Source organism: Myxocyprinus asiaticus, chromosome 1 (assembly GCF_019703515.2).
Source record: "Myxocyprinus asiaticus isolate MX2 ecotype Aquarium Trade chromosome 1, UBuf_Myxa_2, whole genome shotgun sequence".
NCBI classification, from domain to species: domain Eukaryota; kingdom Metazoa; phylum Chordata; class Actinopteri; order Cypriniformes; family Catostomidae; genus Myxocyprinus; species Myxocyprinus asiaticus.
Window position 1 is genome coordinate 56,935,422 of NC_059344.1, and position 24,577 is coordinate 56,959,998.

At 35.0% G+C, this 24,577-nt stretch overlaps 1 protein-coding gene across 2 annotated transcripts in view; it reads left to right on the forward strand.

Moving 5' to 3' along the window:
• Positions 1–24,577, forward strand: part of LOC127427846 (Kv channel-interacting protein 4-like) — a 268,897-nt gene that overhangs the window by 229,490 nt on the left and 14,830 nt on the right. For both annotated transcript variants that reach the window (XM_051676864.1, XM_051676084.1), the window contains exons 2-3: positions 14,162–14,286; positions 23,000–23,069. In XM_051676864.1, coding sequence (XP_051532824.1) covers positions 14,162–14,286; positions 23,000–23,069 — 195 coding nt within the window. The remainder of the gene's footprint in view (positions 1–14,161; positions 14,287–22,999; positions 23,070–24,577) is intronic.

Here is a 24,577-nt window from a genome sequence, read left to right on the forward strand (position 1 = left end):
AACAGGCCATGATTTTGTGATCGTAGTGAACGTGATGGATTATAGCGTGATAGAAGGTCGGTTAAGTACTGAGGAGCTAGACCATTTAAAGAATTTAAGTAATTAACTGAATTTTAAAGTTAATGCAAACCTTAACAGGTAACCAATGTAGCGATGATAAAATTGGGCTGATATGATCATATTTCTTGGTTCTAGTTAGCACTCTAGATGCTGCATTTTGAACCAGATGGAGCTTATTTATTGAGCATGCAGGACATCTGAGGTGGAAGAATGCTGTTCTAGAAACAATGGATAAGTGAATTTCAAATGAAAGATTTCTATCAAATATAACACCCAAGTTCTTTACTGTCAAAGACAATGCAGCTGTACAACCATTGAGTCAAATTATAGTCTAGTATCTTATTTAAAGTAGTCCAATAATTAAAACCTCTGTTTTGTCATACTCGTAATTAAGTAGAAGGAAATTTCTAGCCGTCCAATCCCTAATATCATTGATACATTTTGCTAAATTGGAGAATTGGGAAATTTCGACGGGTTTTGAGGAAATACTACACACTCTCACAGAGAAATAGTACGGATTAATACGACTTTTCTAAATTTGGCTAATTCGTATGATATCGTATGACTGCACTTATATAAATTCGTACAACTTTCACTACAGCTAATGACATTGCTGGACGTTGTTTCCATCTAATATGTGACAATTACTTGCTTCTGTCATACACAATAGCTTCCTATCATGTTTAAACACTCTACTGATCGGTTAGGTTTAGATAAGGGGTTTGGGTAAGGGCATAATATTAATAAGCATGTCCTTAATGCTTCGTGCGCGAAACTCGTGCTTACTTCCGCATTAGACATCCGGGCACTTGCAAGTGATGAAATCGTACAAATTCATACGAACAAACTCATACGAAAACATACGAAATAGCCAACTCGTAAAATATGTACGAATTTTCATGAGACTGGGTTGAGGAAATATAAAGTTGGGGAATGTCTTCATAACAGTGAAATCTAATTCCGTGGTTCCTGATAATGTCTTCCAGGGGAAGCATATATATGGAGAAAAGCAGAAGCCCTAAAACTGAGCCCAATTCCAAATATTAGTGACCACTCCAATTATTATACAAATCTACAAAAGCGGCCCAGTCTAACAGAAAAAAATGACGATTTCACCAGATGGGTTTCAAAAACAGTAGAGTAACTGTGTTTGTCATTCTTGAATTGTGGTCTCTTTGGGTAAAGACCTGTTTTTTCCTTTGTTTCTGAAACTGCATTGTTGACGCCACAAGCAGGTGGTCATGTCTAAGATCAGACTGCAAAATAGTGAGGCCTTGAGTTCATTCACAAAAAATGTTTCAGTAAAAATAATGCTTTTTATTAAAGCACTATGTATCATTATACTGTATATAAAATATAAAAGTACATATGAAAATGAAATCATTCTCCCTTAAAAACTGTGGGGAAAGATGCCTTTATTACTTTAAAATAGATTTTTATTTAATGCCTTTAAAATATTGAATCTTCTTGCCTACATTGGCTGTTTGGATGAAATGATGGTTGCTCTGATTTAAAAAAAATAAAAGAGAGAGAAAAAAACACTTTTGAACAATTTCAGAGCAAATACATTGATATTTATTGAATATCTTCAATATGCTGAAAAATTTTGTAGCCACATCACTCAGCCCTACATAAGGGTGAATAAATGAACAATGGACTTTCCCTTTAACAACAGACGAAACTCAGGACGTGTCATTACCTTATATGTGCATATGTTTTTTCTTTAAGTCAGCATTTCATGCAGACTGACCTCTTTATGTAAACATGAAATCTGCTATTCACTCTCAACCTGTAGAATAATGACATCTTTGGATGTGCCATATAAACCCTTCACTATAATTTGGACAAAATCAAATGTTTGTGCTCTGCCTTTTGACGTTCCAGTCTCTTATCTGATCAAATATGTCATACTTAAAGGTGGCGTGTGTTATTTCTGTGCTGCTAGTGGCACCAAACAGAACTGCAAAAATAATGAAAGGTTTGCCGGAACACTTCCCCTTTTTACCTGCTAATGTGCCTGATGTTATAGTGTAGGTAAATGTACAGAAACATATTCCCATTTCATATTTGACCAAGAGCAGATGCGTTTCTGAATGGCTCATTATACAACACATCTGCAGAGGCTGTCAATAACTGGTCACAGTTTTCTCATAAAGATGAGCAGGTGGTGCTGGTTGAAGGGGAAGGGTGGTAACATAATAGCTTTTAAAACAACTTTGCCAAAACCAGTCAAATTTGCTGCTAATCATTTCGTTTTGATTCAGAAACATTTTTTTTCAGGGGTCCTTCAAACTTTTTTCTTTGTGATAAGTGAGTCATTATACCTGACGTACTTTTAACAAAGCAAATGTCAACAACTTTAAAAGAATGTTCTTTGGTCAATACAAGTTAAGCTTTATCATGCATTGCAATTCAGAATAAGTTTTAAAATTCACATGTAAGTATAGCCACCAAACTTGAACTCTGTACATGTTAAAATGAGACTAGTGTGATGGAATTGATTATAAACTTTGTCTATGCAATGTTATATCAAATGTTTCAACTCTTGTCATGACTATGTAATGCCGGTAAACATTGTAACTTGCACACAAAACACATAAGGGTACCAGAAAGAGATTATTTATATGGAGCAAACGCCAACTACAAGGACTTGGTCAGTAACACATAAGCATTAAGTTCATAATAGTCCCACCACTAAAAGGATGATTTAGGCAACTATACAGCTCAATTAACACATTTTTGTATGGAAAAATTAATAAGCACTTTAACAAAAAACCTTTTGCTTTTAAACCTCCTTGAATTGCCTTTTCCCATAGACTTATATTGTAAGTGCATGACTGTGAATGTGCTTTGTGTTTATTATAATTTGAGGGACAAGTCCAAATTATTTTTTGTGGCAATCGACAGTATGCCACAGATTGAGTCCGGAACATTTCTTGAAAGCAATCAGTGCCACTGGAATATTTTGATTTCTTGCTCATAGTACAACAGAGCAATTTGGTCACAAACTTGAGCCTTGTGTCATTTTGATACTATGTAGGCTTTAAACTTAGTAGTACTGTGCACTTAGTAGCCACTTATTAAAGGAATAGTTCACTCAAAAATTAAAATTCTATCATCATTTACTCACCCTCCTACAATCCCAGATGTGTTTGACTTTATTCTGCAGAACAGAAACAAAGATTTTTAGAAGAATACCTCTACTCTGTAGGTCCATTTAATGCAAGTGAATGGTGACCAAAACTTTAAAGCGCCAAAAAGCACAAAAGCAGCATAAAAGTAATCCATAAGACTCCCATGGTTTAATCCATGCCGCTTTAAGCAATTTAATCAATTTGGGGTGAGAACAGATCAAAATGTAACTCCTTTTTCACTTTACATCTTGCTATTGCAGCCTCTAGGCACGATCATGATTTCAAGCTTGATTACACTTCCTAGTCCTTAACGCATATACAGAGCACTAGATGGTGCTAGGAAGCATAATCAGGCTTGAAAACATGATTGCAAAGGAGACTGCTGATGTCAAGATTTACAGGGAAAAAGGAGTTATATTTTGGTCTGTTCTCATCCAAAATCAAATGGATCACTTCTAAAGGCATGGATTTAACCACTGGAGTCGTATGGATTAATTTTATGCTGCCTTTTTGTATTTTGGTGCTTCAAAGTTTTGGTCACCATTCACTTGCACTGTATGGACCAACAGAGCTGAGATATTCTTCTAAAAATCTCTGTTTGTATTCTGCAGAAGAAAGAAAGTCATACACATCTGGTGATGGCATGAGGGTGAGTAAATGATGAGAGATTTTTCATTTTTGGGTGAACTACTAAAAAAAAATATATATATATATATATATATATATATATATATATATATATATATATATATATATATATATATATATATATATCTTTTGCATTGCCTCGAACCCTTTGGCATTGTCAATATCCATAATAAAATAGATCTAAATAGTGTCTAATAGAGCTCTTGGGTGTGTTACTTCATCTGTAACTCCAGTAACTGTGTTTGTCATTCTTGAATTGTGGTCTCTTTGGGTAAAGACCTGTTTTTTCCTTTGTTTCTGAAACTGCATTGTTGACGCCACAAGCAGGTTGTCATGTCTAAGATCAGACTGCAAAATAGTGAGGGCTTGAAGTTTTGGGTCTCTGAGGAGCTGTGACTAGTAAACTCCAAAGTGTCCAAGCTCACATAACCTCACTTGTCCAGGATTGAGGTGTATAGACTGTACATTATAGATGGAGAAACACTGAGAAATGTGATGGGTGCCAGCAGGAAGTAGGAAGTCATAAAATGAGTTGTAAAATACTGGACTCTGAGGAGAATGTTGAAACAATGAAACTTTCCAGACTTCATAATACTGTATACTGAACCACACAAATGTGCCATATTTTTAGCAAATTGATATAGTATTATGTAATTCCTAGAGGTGTGAATCTTCACTGGCCTCACGATTCGATTATGATTCAAAGGGTAACGATTTGATTATAAAAATTTTCTCGATGCATCACGATGCATCTTGTCCTTCAATTTCTTTCTTTTTTCAGTTTCTTCAAAATTTATTTTTTACTCTCTGTTTTTTCCCTTTCAGCTTTTTATGTAACAGCTGTTTTAAAAAATCAGAACGAGTCACATTACATAAACTGGCCTTTTACATTCAGTATGAGCTGTGAACAAAACATAGAACATCCACAAGATTAAATAAATGGTTCTATAGTTTAAAGAGTATCTCAGTTTTTCAGTTTCTTTCTTTAGAACCTTATAAAAAATCTTTTAAAAGCACAAGAAACAAAATATTGGTTCTCCATCAAAACATAATGAATACTATTACTTCAACTGATTATATTAATTTTGTTTTATTTTTAAGTATAGTAAATCATTTAATAGTATTTAATTATTAATTAAAATTAATCTATACCATGCTATTCATTTTAATTTTTAACCACAACTGGAAGTTGCTGGTCCAGGATGAGAGATATATCTGCTTCTATGAGAGTGCAACTTGTCAGCTTCTCCTCACCTGCACAGGTGATAGTAACCACTGCCACTGCTCTGCTGTGATTTAAACTGAACTCAGAGTCGATTCTGATTCTTTTGAGAATCGATTCAGAATCGTTTGAGTATGAATCGCGATGCATCGTTGAAACGATTTTTTCCCCCACCCCTAGTAATTCCAGACGTTGTTCCATTCAAAGGTGTGGACTTTGTAGCACATGGGCGAGTTTTTGATTGATTCTTAAAAGGCCAGTTCACCCAAAAATAAATATATTCTGTCATAATTTACTCATCCTCATTTTGATCCAAACCCGTATGAGTTTCTTTCTTTTGTGGAACTACAAAAAGTCATGTTAGGCAGAATGTTAGGGACTGACACCATTTACTTTCATTGTATAGAAAAAAGCAATGAAAGTGAATGGTGACTGAGGCTAACATTCTCCATCTCCTTTTGTCTTCCACAGTGTAAAGAAAGTCAGATGGGTTTGGAACAACTTGAGGGTGGGTAAATGATGACAGACTTTTCGTTGTTGTTGTTGTTGTTTTTTTTTTTGTTTTTTTTTTTTAAGTGAACCATCTATTTTACTGATAAAGTGTTTCATTTATATAAAATTAAAAATGCTAGATATAAAACTGGATTTTTATATTTTCTTCAGAAAATGTGAGTGGTGGTTGCCCATGCAAAACTTGCTGTCATGATGCTAGTGTGTTGTGGGTGGTTGCCAGGGCATTGCTATGTGGTTACTACAGGCTGTTCTGGCTGGTTACTATGTGGTTGTTTACTGGCTCAAATCATAAAACCCAGCCTAGTGCTGGATTTGTGCATATCCCTAACCAGAGATATAAACTTGAGGCTAAGATACATAATGATAATTAAAAATGCTTTACAGAGACATGATAAGGAAAAAGAAAAATACCAACACATAAAAGTCCATTTTAAATTATTTAAGAACAAAAAATTATAAATTATATAATTAGGCTTGAAATACTTGTGATTTGACTTAGACTGAGACTCTGCATCAGAGACTTATGAACATCTCTGTCCCTAACCCTGTTACTGTATAGCAATAGTAGCATTACTAGTGATGCTTGCCTTTGCAATTTAGTTATTTAGACATTTTGTCCTTACCTTGGTCTTTCCAGATGCCATAATCAAAATGAGGCATACATTTGTTAACTGCATCACCATTAGCTTGACGCAGTGCAGAGTTCGTTTTGTGGCCCCGCAACCCTGCCAAAAATCATCTTCAGTGCTCTGAATTTAACCAATGGGGTAAAATTCCTGTTCTGAACCATATGGCAAGCAAAAGCACAAGCTCAGTATTAGAAACTAGTGCAACGCTTAATTCATTTGGGAATTTACTGTGTGTGCTCAGCTGCATCATATCGGCTCTGTCCTGTGTATTACAGTTGTGCATTTATACATAAAACTGGTTTAGTATAAAAAATTTGTATTAAAGGATTAGTTCACCAGAAAATGTACATTCTGTCACTATTTACACATCCTCATGTTGTTTCAAACCTTTCTGAAATTTTGAAGAATTTTGATGCTGCTTTTTGCATACAATTTAAGTGAATGGTGACTTTATATGTGAAATGGTTGATGGCGTGATACATTGCATTGATATGAATCTCTTGTTTGATGGATATATGAACTGTCACCCGAGTTGTGTTGATCTCAGCAAGAATTTTCCTGAGAATGGCAAAAATACATCATGACCGACTCGCCTTGCGCATGTAATGATTTCAGGCATGAAATACAGTTGGGTATAACAGGGCTAAAGACTCCGCAGGGTAAAAGGCTCCATTGATTTTATTTTCTCTAAAAACACTAAATGGCAACAAAAACTACCACAGGACTTTCCTGAACACCTGTTTGTCATTATACACTGCTAAATCCATGAGATCATTGCATGTAATGTCTAAAGGTTGATTTTGAGGTAATTTGATCTAATTTTTAAAAACAATTTAAATGTTGCAAATTTATGTAGCTAATGAATATCCTGGAAATGATCAAATTTCTTTTTAGACAAAATACTTATTTGTCATTTTCAGATTTTTTAAGGTCATTAAATGAAAAAAATAAATAAAAAAAAATCAATAACTGTCCTATAAGTGAAAGGATGGTATTTGGGGTAAAAAAAAAAAGGCCCCTATTAAACACGCTGTTTTTCTTAAATGGGTGGATTTGTTATGAAAAATTTTCAAAGTGGGCTCACATTGACTCATCCAATCATAATAGAGATTAGTTTGTTTATAGAATACTTGAGATGTAATAAAATGCCAAATGTGTTTGAAATTAACAGGAAATTGTGAAAACTTTTTTCTGATGTAGTTATTTTGAGTAAGCATCATCTTAATTTGTCACTCAAAAAAAGCATCTTGGTGTCTCAAAATTGTTTGCATTAGCTGACTATAACTATTGCCCCTTTATCTACATGATATCACTTTAACCCCCTAGGGGCCTTTTACCCCTGGTGTGGGGTAAAAGGCTCCCTCACCACCTTTTTTTTTTTTTACAAAATTTTAATCGAAACAACCTCCCGTTGTTATTTCTAACATAAATTGTGTTGCTCCATAAATATTCAATAAAAATAAATATATTTTTTTTTTTACCTTGTTACATTTTGTGACCAGAAAAGAGCAAAATTTCCTTAAGGGGTGACTTTAGCCCCATTGTACCCTATTTATAACAAACTCACCTTAACCTTTTTTTACAGACTGTACAATATTTAATACTTTTTTTTTTAATCACATTTGCATGACACTTTCTAACCAAAGCGACTGTTATAAAGTGTTTCAACTTCCCTGCATGGCATGTTTAGTAGTGTAGCCTGTGTCCCATGTAAAACCTATGCGTTTTTCATATATTCAAGGTGAAATCCCATGACATTATAAATGAGACCTGACAAATTAAAGGAGTCATATCATCAGGATTCCAATTTTCCCTTATCTTTTAAGATCAATATCTTTTTAGAACTTGTACTATGACAACATACTATAACTATCTGAATATGGACTCCCCAGTCCCCAAAGACCATTTATTGAATCTTAAAATTATTGATAAAAAATTCTCAGAAAGTGAAATGTTACAAAATGACTCTTCTGTTATTTCATGAGTTTTTGTGACTGATGCTTTAACAACAATGCTGAAGGATCAGCCTAACAGATGTCAAGGTCAGCACCACAAAATAATCACCTAACTGTTTGAAATAGAGCCTTAAAGGCATCTATGGATGGGATGGGATAGTGAAGATTTTTACATTTCAAAGAGTGCAAATAAGATCAAAGGTAGAAGGCACAAGGTAACCATGTTGTTTAATTTAGACTTTATTTCTTGACCGCTCTGTTGATTACACACTACAAGCAATGTAGCCTAAACAGCTCGTTAAACTATTACATTGTTGCCATACAGATTAAGCACAGAGTGTGTAGCCTTCATGGTGACCTCATGTGCAGCATTAGCAAAATTAAATATTGCCATTTTAGCATGTTATGAAGGCAAGGCCACACTCCTTATCTATAGTCAAACCAGACTGAATTCAGAGACATTCAATGTAATAAGCCTTGTCCAGAATAAATTACCCTAAATACTTCATTGCTAATAGATTGTAAGACCTTGAGGTGCGATGCTTTTTTAAATTCAGTTGTCTTGCAAATCTTTTTCATAACAAACAGATCTGTTTAATTCATAAACATATTTTGAATTAATGATTCAGCATGTGTAGGTCAGGTTTTGCTACATTACCATAACCCTACCTTTGAAAGTTCTCTTTAAGGTTAGTCTATAGATGAAGTTACTATGCACAAACAAACACTCGACTCCAGCACTTCCGAGTTTTGTTGGCACCCCAGAAAAGAATTGCTGTCAGTGGGCTCTTTGTTCAAATCGAGCTGAAAATGTGCAAAAAAAATGCTGTTTGTGTGGTTGAAACACCACATTTCCGATCGCAAACGTCTGTTTTTTTTATTTTTTTTAATTAATATTTCCAAATTGCAACCCTGCGACTGATATGAGGCCAAATATGTTTTTGTATGATCTAATGGGAGGAACGGGACCCCATCTCCAGCAGTGCAGCATACTGTACATGCTAGTGTTTGTGAAAGGATATGCAAATAAAAATAATGTAATACTTTTAAAATTATGTCTTTGCATTTATTTTGACTGCAGTAAGTAATTTGTTAAAGCGAAACCAGCTGTTATGAAGTTTGAATATTGAACATAATGATATTGAAGTAAAATATTATTATTAATTGGACCAATAATTTAAGCAGTAAAGACTCATATTGCATGCCTCGTGGTCGTTTTAATTTTGGCAGAGGCTATTTGCACGAATTGTAAATAGCAAGCAACCAAAAGCATTTTCTTTGCACTAAGTGCAAATACTGTATGCTATTTGCACCCTGGTGCAAATAGTGGCAGATACTATTTACACCCGTATAGCAGCATCACTGCAGGGTGTTTATTGTGACCTCAGACACCCTTCCCCTAACCACAAAATTAAAACATGATTACTATATTAACACCAGATTTCTGTAGTAACACCATAGTTAATTGCTTTAAAACTATGGCTTCTGCCAAAAAACATACTACAATATTACTGTAGTAAAAACATGGTTAATTCTACCCGGATCAAACCATTCTCTCAACTCCCTGACTTTCACCGTGAACAAATCACTGCGAGGAAATCAACCATAACTAATTTTTATGTATTATAAGTAATATTAAAAGAAATATTAAAAGTGGAGACAGGAAATAGGACGGGAAAAAGTGGGAAAAAAGATGGAATCGAACCCAGGTTGTCTGGATTAAAAAAAGAAATTACACAGCCATTTACACATCACGCCACTGCAGCGGCACTTAGGGGTGCAGTTTGTCTTCAATTTCCGTGTTTCAACCAGACTAATAGCCAGAGTGCAAATAGCCACGCTGTGTGGCAGATGCTATTTTAAACCTAGTGCTAATAGTCACCTCGTTTCATTTTTACATGCCACATTTGTCAGGCTTTAGAAGTATGTTAAAAGTGTGAGGATGTGTATTCATCAACCTGTTACATGTCCGACATAATCAAACTTGAACCAAGGTAAAACTTGTTTTGCCAATTGTTCATAAAGAACCTACAGTACTTTTTCACTGTAAACCATAGATAAATTAAATAATTAACTTTTATAAACATAAATAAGCATTATATGTTATATAAGGCTTAGACCTAGATTATAAACTGCAGCACTGCCCGAATCCGCCATTGAAATCTGCTGCTCAAAAGAAACAGGAAGAGCGGTTGCCTGCTGTGTGTGACGGTCAGATTCGATTCTTTAGGATTCTAATTGAATTCACATTGAGCCTAAACTAAAAACTGATCCTGGATATGCACTCATCTAAACCTCTTGCATGAAACTCTGCATCCCTTCCTCCCCTGCTTCATGTACTCACACCAGCATGTCAGCCACCGGATGCTCCGGTCAAGCCTGGTTACCATAGTGACACTCACGCTGTATCTCCTAGGTAATGCTTGCCATCAGAACGGTAGCAGGCGTGGAGTTACAGCATGCCTCAAGAAGCTCTTCATGTGCTCGTCTGCAAAAAAGCCATCCTCCAGTACTCAAAGCAAGTCTTTCTTCCAAAAACACTCTAAAAGAGCATGTTTATTTGTTTATTTTTCAAACCAGGTCTCTCTCAGTATCCATCCTTTGTTTTTCTTTCACTTCTACCACTGTTTTCTATTTTGCCTCTCTGCATTTCTCATTCTCTCTCTATTTCGTACTTTCATCTTTTTCAATGTATCCCGAGGATGTCTGTACTGAAGTGTACTATCTGCTGAGTAGCCTATTATACTGAATGTTATCATTCCAGACTACAATTGCCTTCAGCTGCATTCTTTGCCACGTCTGTTCTTTGAACAGTCTGCTAAGAAAAAGTCTGTTTGGTAAAAACAAGCATGAATTTCTAAATATTTCATAAAAGCTCATAGCATAAAATTGCACACATTTATACACATTTTATATTAAGGGAACAACAAAGTAATCCTTAATATCAGTGTTTTATTGATTTCTGGAACTAGGGTGGCAAATGATTTAGTGACATGGTAAATACTGATACTGTAGTTGAAATGCTCTTATTTTTATTTATCATGAACAGTTTTACATTTTAAAAAAATGTCATTATTCAGAAGCATATACAATGGCCCCAAAAAGTACTTGGACACTTAAGCCACACTTATAATAAATGCTTATTATTGTATGCGATAACATAATATCAAATCAATGGCATTTATTTTATGGAAAAAATAACACGTTCACTTTTCAGTGAACGTGTTATTGCAGCATAATTAAGTTTTAATTATGCTGCAATTACTTTTCGTATAGATAAAGGAATAGTTTACCCAAAAATTACAATTCTCCCATCATTTACTCACCCTCATGCCATCCCAGATGTGTATGATTTTATTCTGCTGAACACAAACTAACATTTAAGAAGAATATCTCAGCTCTGTAGGTCCATACAATGCAAGTTAATGGGTACAAAAACAAATAACGGCAGCATAAAAGTAATCTATAAGACTCCAGTGGTTAAATCCATGTCTTCAGAAGTGATATGATAGATGTGGGAAATAACTAGATCAATACTTAAGTCCTTTTTTTTTACTATAAATCTCCAATTTCACATTTACATTCTTCTTTTTTTGTTTTTGGTGATTTGCATTATTCATGCATATCGCCACCTGCTGGGCAGGGTGGAGAATTTACAGTAAAAAAGGACTTAAATATTGATCTGTTTCTCACCCAAAACTCATTGGATTGCTTCTGAGGACATGAATTAAACCACTCGAGTCGTATGGATTACTTTAATGCTGCCTTTATGTGCTTTTTGGAGCTTCAGCATTTTGAAACCCATTCACTTGCATTGCGAGGACCTACAGAGCTGAAATACTCACACACATCTGGGATGGCATGAAGAGTTAGTAATGAGATCATTTTTATTTTTGGGTGAACTTTTCCTTTATTCATTAAATGCTCAGAGGACTGGTTGCCATACGTCAGTTCTGCCTGTCTGGCAATCGGGTGATCACCTCCCATTGATTAATGCTCAGAGACTATGCCTACATATATGCCATCATTTTATTGGCTTAGAGGCTCATGTTGTGCAAGTATTGATTCTAAAGATTATTTAGCCTTTAAGTGTGTAAATAATGTGTAAATCTCGTCATACTGGATGCTGGATGAACTAAGCAGATTTATTTGAAGTAGGGGCCATCCAGTGATATTGCTTTATCAGGGTTCAAATATAAGCTGAAAGAGCACCAGCTCTTTTTATTTAAAGATAATGAGGTTGAGACAGTGAGGTTCCAGGCCTTTTAAGATGCTGTGGATAGATTCATAAAAGTAGGCAGTTGTAGAACAGGCTAGTGTATGTATTTCAAAGTGTTGTGAATTCACTTGTCAGCCTAAGAGAGAATGGGACATGAATGTTTGCTATTGGTATAATTTGGTTGACAGTGCTCTTTGTGTTGAAATGTTTGAAGAATTCCTGAAAAAAAAAAAAAAAAATATATATATATATATATATATATATATATATATATATATATATATATTGCGTTTTTCATGAGTGCTATATGAGAAATGTTCAAGAAAGAAATATTTCCAATGGAACCAGAAGACCTCAATACTGTAGAGCACAACAGACTGGTTCCGGAAGTAAAAATCTAATAAAAAAAAATTGTTCATAGATAAATGGATTTTTAAAGATAACTTATAAACTGTAAAGACAAAACTACCTGAGCTTCGTGGTTATTAATTGATAGGATATGCTCCTATTGAAGCCATCAGTAACTTTATTTCAACTTTTTTTTTTTTTCGTGTTTAATAGTGGAATTAGTGGTGAATAACTACACTACCCATGATCCTGCTGAGAAAGACCACCAATCAGATAATCGAGGCAAACAAAGCACACCAGCAGAGCTGTGCAGTGACCGCCCACTCCCATGACTCACTGTGAATGACGCAATGGAGTTGAATCGTTACAATCTCTACTGCTTATTTTTGTATATTTCTGAATGTTTTGCATTAAACTTAAAATATAGTTTCTAAAGTTTAAAACCTACTGTTATTATTACTTTAAATCAATACTTGTATTTTTCTGTTGTTTTTAATTTGATTACTTCATTTGCAATACCACTCTCTGTTGTAAGACATTAAGTACACGTTCTTGTAACTTTGTCTTTTTGTCTAATTTTCAAAGACGTTTTTTTTTTTTTTTTAAGCTTCAAATCAAAGTTTGTAATGTTGTGATTCATGTTAGAGCTGGTTTAGAACTCTTTTATGAACAATTTTAAGAAATCCCAATAGGAAAAATGAATGGGAAAAATACTTCCGGAACCAAGATGGCTGAAAAAATGGGTGGCACTGTTGCACTCTATTGGTGCTTTCACACATATGTACAGCCTTTTCTATAATTTAACTGCATTTTTCCATTCAGCGGTCATGTGTGAACAAGACCCATTATTGAACTGAGCAATTCACCATCATAACAGCTTGTAACAAAGTTGTTACAAAGTTTTGTGTTGATGGTATAAGTGAACAAAGCCAAAAGATGAATAGTTTGAGCATGTTCGAGGAGCTGACACAACAGCTCTGCATTGTTTAGTTATAGTGACATGTGAGTGAAAAATCGTGATTATCTACATTGTTGAAAGAAATATCATCAAATTGGACAGACGCTGAAATGAAAGAGCTTCTCTCCATTCGGGCAGCGCATTTCCATCAAATGACAGAGTTTTAAGGGCATTTTGGTGCTGATATGTGAATAGAACAATACGGATAAAAGATGGAAAGCCGTTACATGTGGCAAATGGCAGATGTAGTACATTTACAGAAAAAGGTAATATGACAATTCTATGGAAATATAACGGGTTTCATGTATGAAAGTGTCTGTTGTTTACTGTTTCACCATTGTTTGGTCCACTATTCATTAATGAAATATAAAATGCAGAATGAGATTTAGGATTAAAGTCCAGTTAAGATGCTGCTGATATAATTCTAATGTTAAAAGTTGGATTATAAGCTAAATGTTTTTGTCTTTGTCTACAGATAGTGTTGAGGATGAACTGGAGTTGTCGGCTGTACGGCATCGACCAGAATGCCTGGAGCAGCTGGAGGCTCAAACACGCTTCTCTCGCAAAGAGCTTCAAATCCTTTACCGGGGCTTCAAAAACGTGAGCTGTTGTTTCTAATCTCTGCTCTCATTCTTTTTTATTCTGATTTTTTATTCTTTTTCTGATTAAATATTATTTATTTTTTTAATGTTGGTTTGCTGTGTATGTCAAACTCTACATTTAAACTGATATCACACATATCACAATAATCAGGTCAGAGAAAGGTCTCTAGAGTGGCCCTGAGGCACACCTCTGGTGCACATTGTAATGAGACAACACGAAATTAACTCGACCCAAATTGTCAGGTGACAAAGCTTGAGAGTGGGGCAAGGGTCCTTTATTATCAGACTCGCAAGGGAAGAAATCAGAAGGCTGTAATCCTTCCTTTAGACCACACACACACACACACTGCTTTTAACTGCCTGTGACACTAACTTGGTATGGGCAAGTGGTGTTTGGGTAGCTTTAATTATCACCTTCAATAAAGCGTTATTCCATGGGCCATGTCCTGTTTTGAAAAATATTCATGCTGCTTTTTACCATACTATGAAAGCATACAGTGACTTGGGGCTGTCAGGCTGCAAAAAGGACAAAATAAGCATTGTAAAAGTAGTCCATACAATCAAAATGTAAATAGTTATTCAATGGAAATCTTTCCCTTCAATATTGCACTCACAATTAGGTATGAGACATGCAAGAGCCAATGCTGTTTGCCATTATTGACATCTTTAACAGGATAGTTCACCCAAAAATAAAAATTCTCTCATCATTTACCCTCATGCCATCCCAGATGTGTATGACTTTATTTCTTTATCAGAACACAAACAAATATTTTTAGAAAAATAGCTCTGTAGGTCCATAAAATGCAAGTGAATGGTGATCAGAACTTTATAGCTCCAAAATCACATAATGAAAACATAGAAAAGTAATCCATGTGATTCCAGTGTTTAAATCCATATCTTCAGAAGCAATATAATAGGTGTGGGTGAGAAACAGAACAATATTGAAGTCCTTTTTTACTCTAAATCTCCACTTTATATTTCACTTTCAGATGTGAAATTGAAACTAAACAAGCACCACGCGTGACTTTCATTAAAAATAAGGACTTCAGTATTGTTCTGTTTCTCACCCACACCTATTATATAGCTTCTGAAGACATGGATTTAAAAAGTGGAATCACATTACTTCCATATTTTCTTCATATGATTTTGGAGCTACAAAGGTTTTATCACCATTCACCTGCATTTTATGGACCTACAGAGATGAGATATTCTTCTAAAAATCTTGTGTTCTGCTGAAGAAAGAAAGTCATACACATCTGGGGTGGCATGAGGGTGATTAAATGATAAGAGAATTTTCATTTTTGGGTGAACTATTCGTTTAAGCACCAAGTTTGAAAATGTGCATGCGAGAATGCGATTTGAGAGGGGAAGATTGTCAGTGAATTACAACCTAAATTTCTGTCTGTTCCTAATGCAAAGTATTGACTACATTTATGGAACTTTTATGGTGCTTGACAGTGCCCATCCCTAAAAAATTTTATTGTATGGAAGGGTCACTGACGTGACGTTCATTTTTGACTGGATCTATAAAGTTGTTTAAAACTACATTAAAAATGCAGTTCAAACAAAACAATTATTTGAATGCATCTTTTCTATGATGAACATGTTTTAAATGTTTTAGTTCAAAGTCTTTTTTATGTTTTTCTGGGGCTTAAAGTAAAAAATGTCATGTGGTGTAACCGTCTAGAGCCAAAAATAAATAAATAAACAAATAAATAAGAAAGTAAAAAATCAAAGTCATTTAAAGCTGAAATCGAAAAAAGAAATGTTGGCATGAGTAGTGCAGAAAAATATTTCATAATTATTTCATTTAAAAATGGAAAATAATTTAGTTTTCAAATGTTATTAATATTTCAACAACTTTTGTCCACCAAATAAATCAAAATCAGGTGGTGTATCCAATATGTAGGTTGCCATTTTGTCATCATGTAAGGTGTGTAGACTCTCATGTTTTCAAGGTGCCAGGAAAGTATTTTAATACCTTTTACTCGATTGTTACACAAGATTATATTTTAAACTTATTTTATTTTTAATTTTTATTATTATTATTAAAACAACATGAACACAAATATTACATTTCTACGAACTTAGCACGTTAGATTTTTAAAGGTTTCTAATTTTCCTCTGACAACCTTATTTGTCAATGACCCGTAAAAGAGTAGCTTGAAACTGCCTAACTTTTCCTTTTGTGTTCCACAGAGAAAGAAAGTCATACGGGAGTAAATTATGACCGGATTTTCATTTTTGAGTGAAATAATTCTTATAAATCTCATCTCAGTTGAAAAATAAAATCATTCATGTACTATACATTAATGTATGTGTGTTTTCTATGAAATGCAAAAGTCTTTAAAAAAGTAGCCTAAATATAATTAGTAAAATCATCTAGTGCATGTCTTGCTCACTCCAGCCTGTTAGTCTCATGGTCTTTAGAGGTTGAAACATTGCTCTTTTTGATACCATGTAAGTCTTGTTATTATTCTGATAAAAAAGGTAAAAATCAAAAAAGTGGATGAGTAATTGCCACTTGTGTCCAATAGCCTTTTAGCAGTCTGACCCCAGTCATTAAAAAACAATTTTACCTCTTTCCCTTCATCCATTTATATCTTATTTCTGGATTCGGATCAAAGGACACCAGCATTAATAAGAGAAAAGGATCCATGTTTTCGCTTTTATTTTTAATGTTTTTGTTTTTTTTTTCTATTAGAAAGAAACAGAAAATACTCGTTTTATTACTCGTCATCATAATTTTTGTTGTACTTTTATTGTAATAATGAACATCAGTTGAGAGCATGTTCATTTTAGCTTGTGGAAAAAGAACAATGATTGTGTTAACCAAACTCCCTATAGTTTCTATTCAAGCAAACCCATACGTATACATTTTTGGTCTACGTCATGACAGTAGTTGGAGGCACTGTTTGGTAGTACAATGAATACAATGCAAAGTTTTAAATCAATGAATGTCCTCATGCAAAATTATTCAGTTTGGATTTTACAGATGGAAGCAGATTTCATTTTATGGGTGATGGTGATGATGATTTTCTTGTTTCTAGGTTAATTACACTGTACAAATGCTCAGGACCTTTGTGCAAAAAAAAAAAAAAAAAAAAATTACAATGGCTTTGAATGTACTCATCCAATCCAAGAATTTAGAGTCGAAACTATCCATTTTATAAAGAGTAATTTTTTATAGTGTTATTTGATTATTTGTTAAAATGAGTGAAATTACCTGTACACAATTCATTGAAAGATCATGGTTGAGTAAACTTTAAAAAATTGCAAATTAATTGCAGTCTGTATCCTAACAGTGTTAACGAACCTTGTGTTGCTCGCAGTGTCTTGATAATGTTGTGAAGATATTTGGCAGTTGACGTAAGTGATGGCGTTTTGATGAAAGCAGTGTCTCTTACAAGGTAATTACATGTGGTCTCTCTCACACTGTGTGCACAAGAGACGGTGGATGACAGCAACATAAAACAATCCCTTTAATTAACCAGAGCTCACTTTAAGAACAGACACTCCCTCAGACACAGCCTTTTTTTTGTCAAAGATGTGAAGCGCTGCATCAGACTAAACAACTTACTGTAGGCCGTTGCTTTCATGTACTAGAGTCTGAGGTAATTGGTGGAAACATTTTGGACCATTTTTGTTGTTTTTTCATGTCAAGGATACAGAAGGCTGGCTAAATCACCATTTAAATTTCATGAGAACATAAACCTTTGTAAATATTATTTTTTCTCCAGATAACTTCAGTGGAATGCAAAATTCTGAGACCACTAGTGAAGAAGTTTTTCATAAGAAGCAGGGCCATTTCTGAGCATGTGGGGACCCTAAGCGAAATCCTACTTGGTGTTTACATCTGGTCGCTTAAATGCATCTCCTGTGACCACTTGTGTTCGGATTTCGAGGGGAGGGTCTCTGATTTCATGATGATAAACTGTACAGCAGTCACTATGTCAGTGTGTTCCTCCATGATACTAAAGTGCAAGAAAGTCATAAAAAACAGATAAAGTGCTGTTTCTCCCAGTCATATGCAGCTGAAATTTAATCTAAGCACAAACGCAACATTTAAAGCAGAATTATTTGTTAGTGGATTACCTGTATTTTTATTTTATTTTATTTTATTATTTTTCTCCCAATTTGGAATGCCCAATTCCCACTACTTAGTAGGTCCTCATGGTGGCGCGGTTACTCCCCTCAATCCGGGTGGCGGAGGACAAGTCTCAGTTGCCTCCGCTTCTGAGACCATCAATCCACACATCTTATCACGTGGCTCGTTGTGAATGACACCGCGGAGACTCCGCATGTGGAGGCTCATGCTACTCTCCGCGATCTACGCACAACTTACCACGCGCCCCATTGAGAGTGAGAACCATTAATCGCGACCACGAGGAGGTTACCCCATGTGACTCTACCCTCCCTAGCAACCGGGCCGATTTGGTTGCTTTAGGAGACCTGGCTAGAGTCACTCAGGTGGATTACCTGTATAAAAGAGCTTCAGAAGTTTGTGCTTCTCAACTTTGTCTCTGCATGTTCATATCAGACACAATGACAGAGATGCGTGAAGTTCTCGTGCTTGTGTATGTATCGGATGGTTATTTCCTGTTAAAGCTGCTCGTAACTGGCAAATTTTAAACTCTTGTTTTAGCATAGCGGTTTATTGACAGGTGAGGGGTGGTGCTTCACTGATGTCCGGGTCGCATACAGGACGAATTAGCATTTACACCTCAAATGAGATGTAGTCACATGAGTTTTTGACTACCTTTGTTTGTGGTTTTTGTGATCTGATCACAAAATGTTTTAGATCACGGTTAGGCCTGTATTTAGGGCAGACCACTTGTGATTGGATTACCTGAAACGCATCTTAAAACCAGGTGTAAACGGGGTCATGATCCATGTTATCCCAGCATTATTTGAGAATGTTCTAAAGAAAATCTTGTGTGCTTAAATGCATGCAAAGAAACTGTGAAGATCTCGCAAGAGAAACAAGCAACCTGGTCTGGAAAAACAAGTTCAAAAAAGCAACTTGCCTCACCAAAACAAAAGAAAATAAGCGATCTGGGGGCGACCTGTTCTGTAAAAACAAAAACAAAAAAATGCGACAGTATTCTGGAAATAAGCCCCAAAAAATTGCTACCGATGACTGCCTATATTTATAAGCAACTTCATAAAAAAACAAGCCCAAAGTCGCTTATAATAAGCGGACATGGCAACACTGTAATTTGTACTAAAATGCTAACATTTTTGTCACAGATTTGCTTATTTGCTTATTGTCCTGGAAATACTGCAGCATATTAACTATTTCTTATTCATTTTATGTCAATTTTTAATGTGGTCTCAAACTTTTGGACCCCACTGTAGATGAAAGAGAGAAGACGGGAGTGGGACAATTTTATGCTCGGATTCTTTCCGAAGTCTGGACATTAAAGCCTGTTCACGTTCTAACTTTATATATCAAGGGAACACATGGATGAACTGATTGTGTTAAGAGGCATCAACTGAGATAAAATACACAAACCTTACTGGCTTTTCTTTGTTCCAGAATACAAGAAACTGTAAATACAGTCAACGCTCAGAAAAAAATGCCTCCAACTATACAACAGATTTTTGTAGGTCAATAAACACTTACAGTATTTTAAACCAGCTCAGCAGAGATATGAAATTGTTACCTTCCTTACTGTACTCGATGCAATGCACAGAGGAACAATAAAAGTTCATTTTGAGGTCAAGCCTTTAGACGTATATTGAAGGTATATACCAGTTTTTACAGTGTTCTATCCTTTTGAAAGCTTGCCAGCAAGCTCAAACTCTTATCCGAAAGTGTAACAGACGGTTTTACAGGTTTTTTTTTTTTTTAAATGCGAAAAGATTTTAAATGTGTGATCTACGAATCAAATCCCTCTGGTCTGTCTGTGCTTGTATCAAAAACTGCTACTAGGTAAGATTTTCCCAGCTTAGCAAAGCAGCTCTCTGTACTACAGTTCTCCTCCTCTACTCAGAACACAGCCAAGGGAATACTGTAATGAGGTTTATTACCAGAGGCTGATTTTTGATTATTTGGTTTCTATGTTATTCTATTTCTCAGAGTTTGCCATGTACTGTTACATGTCACCACTTTATAAAAGTCAATTAATTTACCCTGTAGATCGACTCTTCAGTAGGTCCGATCCATTCCATAGAATGTATTCTCTTTAAAGTAATTGTGTTCAATTTTCTTTAAAGAAAACCCCTATAACTTTATTTCTTCTGTGGAACACAAAAGGATACATTTTGATGAATGTTTACGCTGCTCTTTCCCATTATTATGTCCCCTAGGGGTTAGGATGCAATAAAGAAAAGGGAGATGTGCCACTTTTGAGTCACTTCTGGCCATAGAAATTAACTCCAATTTTGAGTTATTTCCTTGCTTGAAATAGTTACACTTTAAAAGCACATTTTATAATTGCTGCAATGGGCAGACCAGTTGTAATACGAGTAACAGCAATCACTTCGAATAACCACTCATTTTTGTCCATGCAATGAATGTCCAAAAGTGGGGTCCAAAATTTCAAAGGTCCAAAATGAAATAAAGGTATCATAAAAGTTGAAGACATGGATTAAACCACTCGAGTCGTATGGATTACTTTCATGCTGCCTTTATGTCCTTTTGGAGCTTTAAAGTTTTGGACCACATTGACTTGCATTGTATGGATATAAACACATCATATCTCTATCAAAATATCTCAGTACCACAAAATTAATAAAGTCATATGAGTTTGAGACAGCAAAAGGGCGAGTAAATGATGAGAGAATTATAATTTTTGCATAAACTATTTCTTTAAGCTGTTTGAGTTTATCATTGCAGGAGTGCAAAGATGCTTGTTTAAATTTGTATATCTATATATGTCATTATGTTAGAGACCTATGGAGCCAAAAAATAATGCAACTTTAATGTGTGTAAATCATAGGACTCCAAGGACACACACACACAAAAAAAAAAAGTTAAGAAAAGTGATGATGCAGTGAGGACAGTTGAGCATAAACCTGACCCTCAGATTTGACTATCTTGTGTACGTGCGATTTTTTATCTTCAGCATGAAAATGCACAGATTGTGTCTACAAAAATGACACCTCTATAACTCACTTTAAATTGCAACAGACAGGATTAATACACTATGTCTCCTCAAAGGAGAAACCTTCATTTCAAACTGAATATGAAAAGTATTCTGCCCTTTGGCTCATCTATTTCTCCTTAAAAAGCTGAATATTATCAAGACCTCAAAATCAAATTTGAGCTTTCCATAAAGTAGTTTAAAAGTATAAGAGCTATTAGTTATTTTGTACAAGCATGCTTTTGGTACATGTTTGTTTGGTACATTGTAACATTTTAAATAAGGAATAAGTGTTGTCTTTCTGGAGACAAACATATTCAGTTCTTTTATTGCTTTCATATCTGTCAACAAGTAAAATCATTGTTAAAAATATGCACTTTGTTTTAATTGGTTTATCTTATGGAGAGAAGGGCAGGTAAACAATGCTGTTATAGGCTAATGTTCATAAAATATGAGTCCTATGAAGTTCAATCTGTAATTGCTTTAACTATCAGTATAGCAACATCTGAATATCAACAGTACTGTAATGTGCATCTGTTAAATCTGCTGCAATCGCTGTGTGTTCTCAAATACAGTTTGAGTATAACAAAACACATTTGTTAATTTGTTAATTCCACAAGCATCTTGGGTAACAGCCACTGAGAATGTCAGCAACTCCCTTAAAAAGAAGAACAAGGCAAATGCATTGCAGATCTAATAAAAAACCAATCAACCTCTCATGATGTATGTGTGCACAGTGCATTCTCTTAAAAGCATTCTCTTAAAAGTATAATTTCTAAAGAGCAACTCATAAACTTGTGCTGCCTTGTTGTTTACCAAACCACAAGAATTGAGGCTCTTTTATTACACAAGCATGACAGCTTAAACTACCAGTTGGTCAGTTGGATTTTGAATTTTTGTGTAATGGCTGCTAAACTGTTGACCATTGCCCTAGGCAACAAATTTCCTAAATAGCTTTGCAAGTTTCATGTCTCTTGCATCACTCTGCAATCTCTTTTTTTCTGACATTATAATGTTATTTATAATATTTCATATGCATTTGTTTAATTACTTGGCAAGTAGCTATGTAATAAGAGGGATAATACAGTCAGTAGGTTATTATCGCTAAATAAACCCTTTCATGGTTATACAACACCCATCCGCTTTGTGTCCTGATCAATCTGTCGGGGATTATTTTGCAATAATGACTGGCTGACTGTAAATGTTTTTCCTTATGTTTAATACTGATCAAATCATATTTGAGGGGATCTGCGATCTATTTACTAAATCAGCAATGAGACTACAGTGATTAGTGGTTATCTTACAACACAGGCTTCCTCAGAATCTCCCAGAGCTCATCCATTTGGAATAAAGGATCATTTTCACAGTTGGAGTAGAGTTCATAATATGCCTTAACCTTCAATACAGCATATGTAACATTGCACAATGCATTTGCGTGTTAATCACATTTTTGCAAATGCCAGACATTTCTGTCCATCACAATGGGAAAAATGGACAATGGAAAATGCATTTTGCCTTTCCTTTTATGTGGAATGCATGCACATAATGGTCCTCTTGGTGAAATTACTCCACTGTATTGTCTATATAACATTGACAATAAAACACCTTTATCTGTGTTTTCAGGAGTGCCCTAGTGGTGTGGTCAATGAAGATACATTTAAGGATATTTACAATCAGTTCTTCCCACAGGGAGGTATGTATATTTGTAATCGTATATTCTCTAGTACAGTGGTTTAGTACAATGGTACAACTGTTTTTGCTTCAGGAACTAGATATTAGTTTGGACATCAAAACCCAATGCAACTATTTTTTATGAATGGTCTTAGAAATGTAAAACAAATGTCCTTAATATCAAACATTGAAATATATTAAAATTACCATGAACTGCATAGGCCAAGCAATATGCATAATAATTAACATGTCGAAGCTAAATAGGAAAATTGACAATTTTGTAAAGTCATACATTAAACAACAGCAGTAGTGTGATTTATCAGCCTGGGCAAATACTAAACGAATATTCAGCATTGTAAAAACGCCACCTCGCTGGCCCAATGGCGGAATATAGCGAAGTGGTGAAGGTATCTGCACACTGGTCTTTTTCGTGTGCATGTGGTTGTAGTGTCATAGCTATTTGATTTAGTTAAGACCAAATCTGACTCCATTAATAATTTTATCTGACTCCAGTTATATTAGACCTTGAATTTAGATTGAGATTCCAATTATTATTGATCACCAATTGAGATTGTCTCTAGATTTGGATACTTGATTATTCTATTTATATCTATACTTTTGCATTGCACTCGTTCATGTGGATTCCTGTTAGTAGAGTCTACACACTGGCCGAGTTATATGTGATCATTCCACAAACTGGCCAGTTTTGGGTCATTATCCAGAGGTAATTGACTTAATATTATTCGGACAAGTTGCTCCCTGCATACTTTTATTTGAATAATAGTTTTGTATAGTCCCCCTAGATCTGCATACACTTAATTAAAATAACACTATTCTCAACCAGAGGAGTGACTTATACTACCGGGATAGGCTGACCAACGCTACCGTATCCAGATAGTACTTTTAATTAGGCTCCATAGTTTCCTATGTACCCTTGGCCGGAGTAATGTTAACAGTAACCAGAGGTAATGACTACCATTGTTTAGGCGAGTCGACCAACATTTTGTTGTTCTAAATAATGATTATGTTTAGTCCCTACAGTCTAGGTATACTTAATTAATGCCGAATAGTCTCAGAAGACATTCCCGATGCTCTATCAACGGGTTTTGTAGAAAGACAATGAGGCAATTCTTTGCGAGAAAGTTTCTATGCTGATTTTTTCAGAGGTCACACATATGCTCTTTGCCTCCCTGGGGAGTTTTGTCCATTGAATGCAAACACCTTGGCACCCCTCCTTTCACCATATTACTACGTTAAAGATGATTTTGCACCAAATTTGAACAGACCTGAACAGAACAGCGACTCATTTTTGGGTCACAACCCTTCAGTTGAGAACCACTGCTCTAGTAGCCTGCTATTTTCTCTGAAGTTAAACAACTGTGGTGAATCTTAATTTTAATGGCTTTCAAACCACCTTTAGAAAGGCGGACAGTGTATATGTAGGATGTAGTGCAAAAAAAGCAGTGAGGTTTGTAGAAGGTGCCATCACTAAAAAAAGAGAAATGCCTCAAATACCTCTTCCTTGCAGTG